Source organism: Psittacula echo (assembly GCF_963264785.1).
Source record: "Psittacula echo genome assembly, chromosome: 7".
Classification (NCBI taxonomy): domain Eukaryota; kingdom Metazoa; phylum Chordata; class Aves; order Psittaciformes; family Psittacidae; genus Psittacula; species Psittacula echo.
The window spans coordinates 34,703,080-34,715,220 of record NC_137740.1 but is presented as its reverse complement, the minus strand read 5'-3'; the positions used below and the strand labels follow the sequence as shown (position 1 = coordinate 34,715,220).

The following is a 12,141-nucleotide window of genomic DNA, read 5'->3' as shown; positions in this document are numbered from 1 at the left end:
TCACCCAGTGGTAGGCACTAAATTAGCCTTAAACTCTTTCACTTACCTGCAGTGAATGACTGCATCTCCTGAAGAAGTGGTGTGAAGAAAGAGATAAAGAGATGACTGATTTCAGTGGTTCAGGAAAGGACTTTATGACCCATTACTGTAATCCAGCATTTTTAACAAATACTCCCCCAAGACTTCAGAATTATTTTGAATGAGATAATGAAAGGAGTACAATATGACAGTAATAGTAAAACTGTGAGTAGACTTAATGGTATCCTGAGAAATGCTTCCAGTCCAAAGAGAGAAAATCACAGGGGAACTTGGCTACCTTTAGTTATTTAGCAGGATGCTTCTGTATCAATCGGGTATTTAGTTCTTCCTGATTTTGACTTTAAATTTCCAGAGCCGAGGGTGACCTTATGGGAACAAGTATATACGCATACATTTAGTGGAAAGTTATTTAAATTTAACTACTCTATAAATGTCCTTCCTTCAATAAAATTTTATAGTGGTCTTACTGGTATTCCTCCAGTGTTTTATATACCAAATACAATTTTCTGATTGTCTTTCTTTGAGACAAAATATGATTATTCTTAACTTTTTTTTTTTCCCCATTAAAATTGGTAAAACACAAATAAGTATTTAATGCAGGTCAGTGTTTAGCAGGGATGTTATACGCATGTATGGTCTGCTCTGCTCCAGTATGGATGCAGTAACCTCAGCTCACTTGCAGTGTTCTGCTTTTCTTAAAGGCAGATCTTTCCATTGCAATTAGAAAATGAAAATTATTCGTTGACAAACTTGTGTATTTCTTAATCAGCAGAAATGTTACAGCACTCGTGGGGATGCTTGTGATGACAATTTTTGAATAGCAAGGTACCTTTGTAGCAGCAGCTTGGAGGAAGCATTTACTGTCACCTGCTGTATATCATAGAGAGATTTTTCCTTTTAATAAAAAATATATATTTTATAGGATTTTTTTTTTTTCCTCTCATTTAGGCCTGTGTCTGAAATAATAGCAGGTGCAGCTCACGGAGCATCATACAGCATGAGGAAGGGCACATAAAGAGAAATGAAGAATGTCTCAGTTCCTCAGTCGATTCTTAAATGATGTTTTAACCAGGACTCTGCTTCCCTTTGTTAGATCAGGAGAAAGGCTGGCAGAAGCATCTGCCTCAGGTAAACATGAAATTTAGAAATATGGAAAGTACACCTGCCTGCCTTAGCTCCTGATTTTCCATCCTTCCACCACCTGCATTTCTCTCTGCGGTGCTAAGCTGTAAGAGCCTTGCAGGGTTGCTCTCCAGCTCCTCTGAGGATATAATTCTCTTCTAAGTGGGGTCACAGTGACAATGAAGTCACATTCAGATCTCCTGCTTGGCATCAAAAGCACTCAGGCAAGAGAAATGTCCTGTTCCAGCTGCAGTTGTTTGAGTGGCAGCAGGTGGAAGTCCTGACCAGAATCCCTCCTGGATCTGTTTGCAGATTTGAGTCTGAATGAGCTCGGTTTCACCCTCCCTGCTGTTGTGCCCTGCCCTCTCTTTCCCTCATGCAGTTACTGAGCTGCTAACCCCAGCTATCCCCATCCCACAATTCAGACACTCCAGCCACAAACCTAAGCCCATTTACCAAATACACTTACATACCACCTGGAAAACAGAACACTGCAGAGAATTTAACTATCAGTACCTAGTTTTCCCCCTTGGAGATGTCACAGTGAGGAGCAAAGACCAGCTTCCCCGCCACTTTGTGTCCCAGAGCCTAACCAAGCTCTTGCTCCCCACTGGCCTGCCTGCAGATGACATGTTCTACAGCCCAGCTGTTCATAACAGTAATGTGTTCTTCCCCTCTTTCCCATCCTGAAAATTTGCCTTACTCAGTCTAGGTGCCCAATGTTTCTCTGTGCTGCCACTAGTTGGGATTTCCAAGAAATGCTGAAACTTGCCTTTCCCAGAACAGATACACACTGCTCTGCACAAGACCTGGGGCAGACTGGTACATGCCCTTTTCTGTGCTAAAGGAGCTCATGGCTTTAGCTCCAGGCACTGGGAAAGGTTTGATAGTGGCACCAAGGAGGTGCAGAATCCTAACACGTGGATCTAATGGCAACTGGTGATTTTAAAATTGTTCTGGCACTTAAGCACCACATGGAAGGTGTTTTGGCCTCAACTTAGTTGTTCAGGGAGAACTGAGTCCTTTTAACTTCTAAATTCACTTCCTTCCTTCATTCCTCAGAAAAGAGAAGAGAGAGGAGGGCTTGGCAAGAGAAGGTGAAAGAGCCCCTTGGAGAGACAAGGCGAGAAGGGACATCCCAAGCTGATGACAGCACTGGCAGGCTGGGTGCAAGAAGAGTGCTTCTGAAGAAAAGCAAAGCGGAGCAGACACAGGATCCAAAGAGCCAGCACTACCCCTGGTTTGACTTACAGCAAGCCGAAGCCAGCCCCCAACAGCTTGAGGCACACTGCAACATATAGTTTCAGATCAACTTTTCCAGTAGGAAGGTTCTATACATATAGATTCCATACACACTGTTGAGTTCTAGAAAGCTTGTATTTGCCTTACTTCCTTATATTTGAGTCTAAATTCTTGTAACATCAAACAAACAGGACACGAGACAGACTAGTGATTAATTTTTCTGCTCCCAGTCAGTGGTCAGAAAGGGACGCTCCAGCAGGAGATGCTCAGACACTGTGAGCTCTCATACAGCACCTTCTGCCCTTGAATGTTGCTACTCACTTCCCAGCTGCTGCGGGAAGGGAGAGTTGTATCACTTACTGCTTAGCTGTCATTTCATCCAACTACTTATCATAGTTTTTTTAAAGCAAACCTAGAAATGTCTGAATCATGCAAGTCTGAACAAAATTATTTATGATGCTATTTTTACCAGAAAGTCTTTACCAAACAGTTTCCAATATCCAAAGCAGTGACGATGCAGCTGAGTTTTCATGTTGGGACCTAGCAGATCATTGCTAGGCTTACCTTCTCTTTTAAATACGGCAGCTCTTGTTAGGAACTACCATCTGTTCTGAGTCTCCACCTACCTGCCAGCTATGGCAATGTGACAGATGGATTGACTTTTAAATACGGAAAAGCCAGAGAGATCAATTTTGCTGGGAGCTTTAGAGGTCCTAACTAGAGAGATGATAGTTAATTATCATCTGGAACAAGGCTGACCCACAGCTCACTCCAGAGGATTCCTCAGGCTACCTGGGTATTTTTTCTAATATGAAGGGTTGACAGATTTGGTTTTTAATGTCTCTGATCAATCCCTCTCTAAAAAATCAGAATAATACAGTAGACCTTTACCTGCTTTACCTCTCTGCTGTAAGGGTATATGAGCTGATGTTTGCCAAACAGAAGTTAATACCTGGGACACTGACTTCTAACAAAGTTTTGTCAGTACATAACTGTTGAACATGATTTATGACTGATTCTTATCAAATACTTCATAGGGAATTACAGGAGAGTGGTATGAAATGACCCAAGGCTCTGCCATCCACCAGCACAGCACTGCAGCTTTCTTGCATGGAGCATAAGGAGAAAGACAAAACAATCCTATCAGTGTGCACGAACTGAGACTGAAGCAGCTGCTGAATGTTTTCAATAGACTTCCTGGTAATGGCTGGTACAATTTCATTAGGGCTTCTCATTTTATTTAATAAAACATTGGATGGTTTTATTTGTAATACAGCCCCAGGTGCAGGAAAACAAAAGGCACATTTCCTGATCGTGTCCACAAAGAGTCCATTACTGACTGGCTGACACAGCAGGCACTCGTTTTGCCATGTGTGGGGTTTTTTCATGTGAAAATAATGATCACTCAGAAAAATAACTGTTCTGTGATAAAAAACTTTTGAGAGAGGAATTAGCTAAAAGTTAGTAATAGCACTATGCTAACAGTTTCGGTGCAAGTTACAGTACAAAGACAGCAAACAGCACTCAGTACACACTGATCATGCTTTAGGTACAGATCAAAGTATTCTCTACCGGTGGTAACCACTATTAATCCTCATCATGTAAACAGAAGCTGAGCACAGAAAAGGCTAAGCCAATGATCCCTGAAAGTACCTCGTAACCCGGATCCTGTAAAGGATGAAGGCACTTAAGAGACAACTCCTGCAGTTTACCTTTACTAGTCAATAAATGAAACACAGAAGAGTTTTGAGTGACTCTCACTAGCCTTAACAGTAACTACCTTATTTTATCTTCCTGGCATACGAGTCTTCAACCAATAATTAATAAAGGCTCTTAGCTGGGAATCACAGCAGCCTAGAATGGTTTGGGTTGGAAGGGAGCTTAGAGATCACCTGGTTCCAATCCCCTGCCACAAGCAGGGACACCTTCCACTAGATCAGGTTGCTCCAAGCCTCGTCCAACCTTGAACACTGCCAGGGATGGGGTAGCCACAGCTTCTCTGGGAAACCTGTGCCAGTGCCTCAGCACCCTTACAGCTAAGAACTTCTTCCTAGTATCTTATCAGAAGATGTAGTTTTGTTTCTTCAGATTGAGGGTGGGATTGAAGTTACATTTCCCCTACTTTTTATTTTCCTTTTAAATGAAAGCACCATTACAGAGTTTGTTTAAAATTGAAGTCTGCAAGAAGGTAGTAACACACTAAAAGGTGGCAAAAGATTACTGGCTGCTTTGTTGTTTGTGAGCAACGTAACAAGAGTAGGATCACACCTTGCACGCTGTGTTGGCTTCAGTCTTATTTTATTTTCCTGTCATAGTGCCCAGCATGCCATGAATTGGGTTTTATAAATTACTGGCTCATGTAATACAGTGTTCAGAGCCTTCATCTTCCCGTCTTCTTTCTAGTTCCCAGAAAAAATTCTTTGCATCAAAGACAGACAAAAAAAAAAAACCGAACCCAAAACCCAACTAAGACTACAGTGTCATCATGAGCACAGGGAAAGGCTACACCTGCAGTTACACGAATCAAGGAAACACTACTTTGGAAAAATGCATCAAGACATCAGCTGTGTATTGCATTTACCAGATTTTCACTGAATAAGCAGAGTTAGAATTCTCTAACAAGCTGCCTCCAAATGAAAATTACTATAGAAATATTTACAGGTTCTTCCCAACAAGAACCTTCTAAGAACAAACCTCGTACTTTTAAGATGAGCACCTCAAATGGTTCAAATCAAGATCCAAATGCACGTTATTAGTTAAGTACTTTAATAAAGAATGAAAATCTCCATAAACACCCTACTGTCTTTCTGAGCCATGTAGCCTTTCAGGAACAGCAACTCCCCAACCGCTTGCTTATTGTAAAACTCCAGTGGCTAATCCTGCGCTGACAAGGCATAAAATCTAACAGGGCATTAAACATGCTCAGCAAGGCAACACCCAGTTAAAGGCACATCCAGGAAAAAGAAAAGGGTGCAGGAAAGTGTGTATCAGATCGGCACTCATCTCCTCATGCAAATATATTCCAGAGATGACATTCTGCGCTCAACACGGTCTATTGCCAGCTCTGCTCATGGCTGTCATGTCCATGCATCTCCAGCCTGAGCCATGCCCAGCTCCTTGCTGCTCAGGACATTGATTCTTCATAATAATGTTTTTACAGGAATTCCCTTCACAGAGTACAGCTTTCCCCACACATGACAACAAAATGCGTAACTACGCATTTGACCTCCCAATCTTGCTTCCACACGGCTTGAGGTGTCCACAATGTCAATGTAAGATTTACTGAAATACACCAGGTGAGGTTTACATTTATTCCTTATTCTGCTCAACTGAATAAAGGGGCAGATGGCAACCAGTTTCTGAAGCACAACATGTCTCCCAGACAGAAATTGCTGGGGAAAAGCAAAGATTCAGTTCTAACTATATAGGAAGCACAACCTGTACTCCTTCATGTAATGGTAAAGAAGTTACATTCATTATCTACACCTACCTATGTTTGAAGGAAACTTCCTGGTTCTAAATCAGCCAGCACCAAGGATGAAGCAGAAACAACACGCAAAAACTGCTGTTCCCCACTGGTCTTTCTAAGGGATTCCAAGAGCCATAGTGAACCGTGGGGCTGCAATGCTGAGTTCCATCATGGAAGGGAGGAGAGGGCAGAGACCAAGATCTGTTCTGTGAGAACTCTAACTTTCTTTGGTCACCCTTAAGTTCGATTTGAAATTAGAGGGATTTTTCTTTTCTTGGTCCTTTGCCTTTTGTCCTAAAATCCCATCCTTACAGTTAAGCAAAAAATATGAGCAACCAGCAGCAGGAAACAGTCTTGAAGAAGGAAGGAAGCATCTATGCAAATATCTTGTGACTGCAGGGGACACAGAACCACAACACCATGATCTGAAGACTACACAAACTGCTTTTGCAAGAGGTTTGCCGTATCATTTCATGAACCCTCTTCCTGGAGGAGGCCATCTCCTATCTTATTTTCCACACACAGCTGCCTGCGTGCAAATATAAATTAACTTCTTAAGCCTGTTTCTTGCTGCACACGAATATAAATGCAGTGTCTTCAATGAAGCAGGATGGGCTCAAGGTGTTGTTCACAGAGTATGGTATTTGTTAAGTAGCTGCAAGTTTTCCTGCAGAGCTGCAAATTGAGCCCATGCTAAAGAAAAGCCAATACTGAGTGTAAGCAGCTTCCAGCACATCAAGAAGGACCTGCCAGCCCTAAGCAATGCCTTTTTTTCCCAGGGCATCCTATCTCACATCATTATTTCTATGAAAAACAGGAAGATGACACGTTGTACTCAGGAGCAGAAAACAATCACCTGAGAGTAATCAGTTAGTAATAAGCAAACTTTCAAAGCAGCAGCACAGAGAGCCTTGGTGGAGGGAAAGGAAAGCCATGAAGTAGTCCCAGCACTAACGCAGGATGTAACCTGGGCAGCAAAGTGCTCCTGTGGGCCACACTGAGGAGCCTGCTCAGAAGCCTCACTGAGAATGGAGCTCCAGGCTGTTCAGCATCAGGCAGGCGCTGCAGCACTGAACTCACAAGCTTCCAAGCCTCTTGTTAGATTTAACCTTGAATTACCAAAACCATGAAGGGTAAAAGCTATATTGCATACATGCAGAGATCAGGAAACCACTGCCCGTTGAGAAGCACAGCTCGGGTCTCTCAGCAAGCCATGCCTTGGGATGTGCTCCTATTCAACACATGCTGGTAGATGGAAAATAAAACAACAAATGGAAAACTAAATGACTACTTTGATCTGAAGAGGCAAAAAGCTGCTACTGTGAATGTTTAAATTCTATTAAGTAAATTGCTACAAGATGGAGAAGCTAAAAAGCCAGCCCATTTAGATCTGGTACATACCTTCACGATTATCTACTAAAGTATCATTATCATAAAACAAATAATGGGTATTCCCCAACTTCTCTCCTAAACTCAATTGTTAAGAATCTCGGAGGAAGATAGAGTTGAGAGAGCCATTTGTAAGATTTTTTTTTTTTCCAAGATAACTTTCACAGTAAAATATTGCTTAATATTTACTGTATAGGCCTTCAGCTATATCAGTACCAAAACGTAGTTTCCAGTTAAATATTAAGTTCCCCTGTGGAAGAGAGTAAATATACAGTATTGAGGGGTTTGTACAATTTTGTGTTGTAATTCAAAGCCAGAAGTGTTCTATAAAACCATTACATGAAAATTAAAAATTTGAGCTGTGTTGCAAATACACCAGTGGCTGACTTCTGCAACCACAGACTCGTACACCACCAGCTTGGAAGGGACCTTAAGAATCATCTGGTCCAACTGTTTTTGTCAAAAGCGCAGGCTAGATGAGATGTCACAGCTCCCTGTCCAGCTGAATCCCTAAAGTGTTCAATGCTGGGGAATCCACCACTCCCCTGGGGAGATTATTCCAGTGGCTGCCTGTTCTCATGGTGAAAAGAATTCCTATTCAGATTTATTTAATGGCTTAACCAGTGATAAAAGTAGAGCTATGCTGTAAAAAGGTGACTAGTCATGTCTTGAGAGGCATACTTGCGTTCAGTGTGGGAAGGGTAACAGGCATGTGGAAGCCCACAGATCCAGGGCATTACAGGTGCCCACACGCTTGCCCATGGACAGCTCTGTGGATGGGGACAGGAGCGTTCTTCCAGCTGAGAGACCAGGAGAGAAGCAGAAATCAGTTTTCCCCAAGTCCTCAGGGTACTTCCATGGACATCTCTGGGAGGGGCCCAGCATCCGCACTCATCCTGACCAGGTCCGTGCAGGTGAAACCGGTGCCCGTTTGCCAGCAGGGCTGACTCCCAAGGCCGGCACGGGTGGGTGAGCACACACTGCGCCAACACAGGGTTTCAGGAGCCACACCCCACCCCCCCCAGCCTCCCCGTGGTCCCTGCCACAGGCCGGCCGCTGCCGTCAAGCACTGAGGGCGTCAGGCCCCAGCCCTGAGGGCCCTGGCTTCCGCCTGCACCCGCCGAGGGGCTCTCAGCGCCCCACCGTCACTCGCTGCCTATGCTGCACACAGGTCACACATTTCGAACGGAAAACGTTTGCCTGGCATGCATATAGTGAATGTGCCCTGCCCTCACCGCCCAGGTAACGACAGGCGCTCACCTCCCGCGCCCGGAGCCGTTTCACTTCCCTCAGCCACAGCGGGCGTGTGCTAGGGGCGGGATTAAACACAGCCCTTTTCCTCAAGGCAGTTACGCTTCCCTCAACACGAGCCCCTCACCGCCGCGAGGAAGAACCCGGCCCGGCCGGCGCTGGGCGCTGAGGCGCCCCGCAGGAAGCTCCCGGGCGCCACGGCCGCTCCTGAGCGGGCGCCGACCGGCCGGACCGGCTCCGCTCTGGCCCCTCCCGACCCGCCCAGCCCCGCGCGGCCAGCCCAGCCCAGCCTTTCCCGTCCGCCCCCCGGCAGGGTCCCCGCACGATGCTGAGCGGCGCAGATGGCTGCCGCCTAAGGGGGCACCGAAGGTCTCCGCAGCACACGCAGAAGGAGGAGCGCAGAGGGGCGGTGGCCGCAGCAGGTGGGTTATTGGGCGAGGAAGGGCCGGCCTTGGGCGAGGAGTCGTTGCGGGAGTCGCTCCCAGCCCCGGGCGCCCGTCATAGCGTCCCTCTTCCGCCGATCTCTCTCTGGCCGGGAGGGGCTGGCGCTGTCCCTGAGCCCGGCGGGGCATGCCGAGGGACTGGAAGGCGCTGACAGCCCGCGGCTGCCGGAAGGAGGGGGCAGAGGGGACAGCAGGCACGGGTCCTGTACGCGCCGTTCTGCAGCGCGGTTAACGCCGCTTCTGCTGCTCTGCCCGGGGCTTCGCACAGCCAACGAAAGGCCTAACCTGTGCACAGGTGACTTTGCGTTATGATAATAATAACATTACAAACGGATTTGAGTGATCGCTTACATAGCATGACCCTGTTCCGTGTGCAGGTTGCCTCCTTTCTGCACACGCAGGTGCAGCATCCAGTATATGAAAGGGAAAATACACACAGAAGACTATTTTAAGTTGTAGTGTAAAATGTGTTCGGTTTTAGACGGTGAAATGTGGAGATGAAGAGTGAATCAGCAAGCCCTTGTAACTAAGCGCAGTGGATGCTTCTTGAGTTTTACTGCCAAGTACTTGGGGTTGTTCTTACTCCGCTTTTCAGGAGACACTGACTCAATGTTCACCGGTTCTGGCAAGCTGGTAATGAAATGTAGGTGTCTGTTTAAATACAAGTGCATCACTGTTAACAGATATCCTGGCTCTTGGCTTCTCAGCTTTCCTCTGCTGTTGCTGAGAATGCTGTCACCATCCTGCTTCTCTAGTAAAGAGAAGAAAGCACATACAGCTTTGTCTAATGTGTCTTGCTGACATACATGAAGCAATCCTGTATTCATTTTCCTTAGGAATGAAAACACAGAAAAGAGTTATCGTAAGGATGTCGAAGTGGAAAAACATCTGTTCTGAGGTGTCTATCATAGTAGATCCTACATTGCTGAAGGATGAACAAAAAAGCCCAATCAACTAATGTGTGTGTATGCTTCAGATCTGAAAAAGGATGAGTTGGGTTGACGCTTTTTCTGCTTTCAGGATATTTTACTGCAATCTCTGTTCCATACCGATTCTATAAGCACTGTGAGGCCATGCTCTGTGTCTTGTATGATTTCTGTCCTGTGTGATTGTCTGATTTCTTTAAAACGTGTAAGAGTCCTGAAACACCCATCCCTCAGCCTGGCTGGGCAGAAAGACCCCCCATGCTTTCTAAAGGAAAGGAACACAGTCAGACTTACTTTCTGAACCTTTCCTTAGGAAAGTAGCTAGAAAAGTAGCTTAGGTTGAGCTTTTAACTCTCGAGAATGTATATCTGAAGAACGTAAATTTAGGCAGGACAACTTAATGATGTGTTAGTGAGCCTATTTACTCTTAATTAAGGAGCCTGGAAAACTCAGATGTAAATGTGGTAGTTGCTGTGATGGAGAATTAACTAATTGGTAGAGGTATACAGAAATAAGTTTTTACAGACCTCTTTTTGACTTCCCAGGTATGAAGCACTGTGCCCTGTGATACTTCCTTTGCTGGTCCCACCACTGGAGGATGGCTGCCATACTCTGTGAAAATTGCCCTGGTCAGCACCCCTACACCCAGGTCAACCAGCCACTGGAGATCAGCTGCATGCTGCTCTTGATTATGTTCGGAAAAGTGTTCCTTGATTTCTTCATGTTGCAAGTTAAGAAAACAACCGTGAAAGTCAGTTTTATGGGATACTTCTGTGTTTCACTGGCGCTTCTTGATTTCACACTGCTGATGAGTATCTCTTTCATTTTTTATTTTGAAGACTTTGCGCTCTGGGGTGTGCGATTTACAAAGTACCACATTTGCCTGTTCACTCAGGTGATTTCTCTTACCTATGGTATTCTTCATTACCCAGTGTATCTTGTGGCTGGCCTGGATTATTACATGACTATAGCCCAAACTTCTCAGTTTCCTAAAAGAGGTCAAAGATTACTTTATATATTTGCTGTGGTCATTATATGGATTTCAGGGTTTTTTTGTATTCTGAAAGTTCCTGCTGTCTATGAAGAACTAGACACTCAGAACCATTTTTCTCCTTATCGGTGTCCCCTCTATGCCAGCCTGCAGAGTTACTCAGTCTCCTGTGCCATGGTGCTGCTTACATTCACAGCTCTCCTGGCCTGTCGGAAGGAAGTTACAACCATGCTGCTATCTGTCAGGCTAGTATCCTTTGCCAGTCAGCCTGTTCTGATGTTCTCTTATGTGTCCAACAACAACAGTGCTTGCTTTAAGTGGCAGCTCCTGACCAGACTCCTCATCTGTTTTCTTGGCACATGGGCACCTTTTGTTGTTCTTCAAATCATCATTTTGTTTCTTGGTGCTCAGATTCCAGCCTACATGGAGATGAACGTCCCCTGGCTGTACTTCATCAACAGCTTTCTCATTGCGGTAGCATACTGGTGTCGGTGTCACAATGTTGAATTGACAGAGGAGATGTGGTCTACAGATCCATTTGTCAGCTGGAAATTCTGCTTTATCCCATTTAACAATGAAAGCACAGAGACAGCTGATAAGCCAGGCACAGTAATTGTAATCTGCTAATGAGCTGCTGACTTAGAAGACTGCAAATAAGTGCTGTGCAATAGAGGCATGTCCTTACAGATAATACAGGAAACATCTCCAGAGCCACAACCAGCAGAGAAAAGTCCAGCACTCACCAACGTTGCACTAGAGCCTGGGACACACTGGGTTCCAGTGGGCAGGGAACACCTGCCAGTTCAGAGAATTTGACTTGAATGTACGGGTTTGAGGAGACCACTACTTGTATGAAACAAATTTTCAGATAAGCCTCATGTTTATGACTAGGATTTCACACTTCCTTTAACTGAAACGAGCTCAGGTTTTGTAGTACAGAATGCAATAAAGCCTTCTTTAAAGCTGGGGCCCTTATATCCACATTACATCCCCATATTAACCTACTGTCAAAGCTTCAAACAACTGCTGTGAGTTTTTGAAGCATATTTTCTTGTTAAAGTGTGACTTCTTGTCAGTTTGATTGAAGTTAAGGGTTGTTGTCTGTTTAAAGAAAAATAAATTGTTTCAATTAATATAAAGCAACTTCTACAGCTATAGGAAAGGTGGTGATGTTTTGTTGTTTCTTTGCTATACCTATAGATAAATACATGCCCAAGGTTAAAGAATGGCCAAAATTATTTTAAACTAATTAGATTTGAAGTGGGACTA

General features: G+C 44.7%; 1 protein-coding gene across 1 annotated transcript; it reads left to right on the top strand.

Annotated features, from left to right (window-relative positions):
• The first annotated feature begins 8,818 nt into the window (after window positions 1-8,818).
• On the top strand, window positions 8,819-11,962 carry GPR160 (G protein-coupled receptor 160). Its single transcript, XM_080622630.1, has 2 exons — window positions 8,819-8,934; window positions 10,427-11,962. Exon 2 carries the CDS (start codon window positions 10,480-10,482, stop codon window positions 11,497-11,499), a length of 1,020 nt encoding a protein of 339 aa, XP_080478756.1. The 5' UTR covers window positions 8,819-8,934; window positions 10,427-10,479; the 3' UTR covers window positions 11,500-11,962.
• Window positions 11,963-12,141: the final 179 nt, after the last annotated feature.

Bases quoted from the DNA above. Each gene is read 5' to 3' on its own strand.
- GPR160 (XM_080622630.1), top strand. From the start codon at position 10,480: ATGGCTGCCATACTCTGTGAAAATTGCCCTGGTCAGCACCCCTACACC.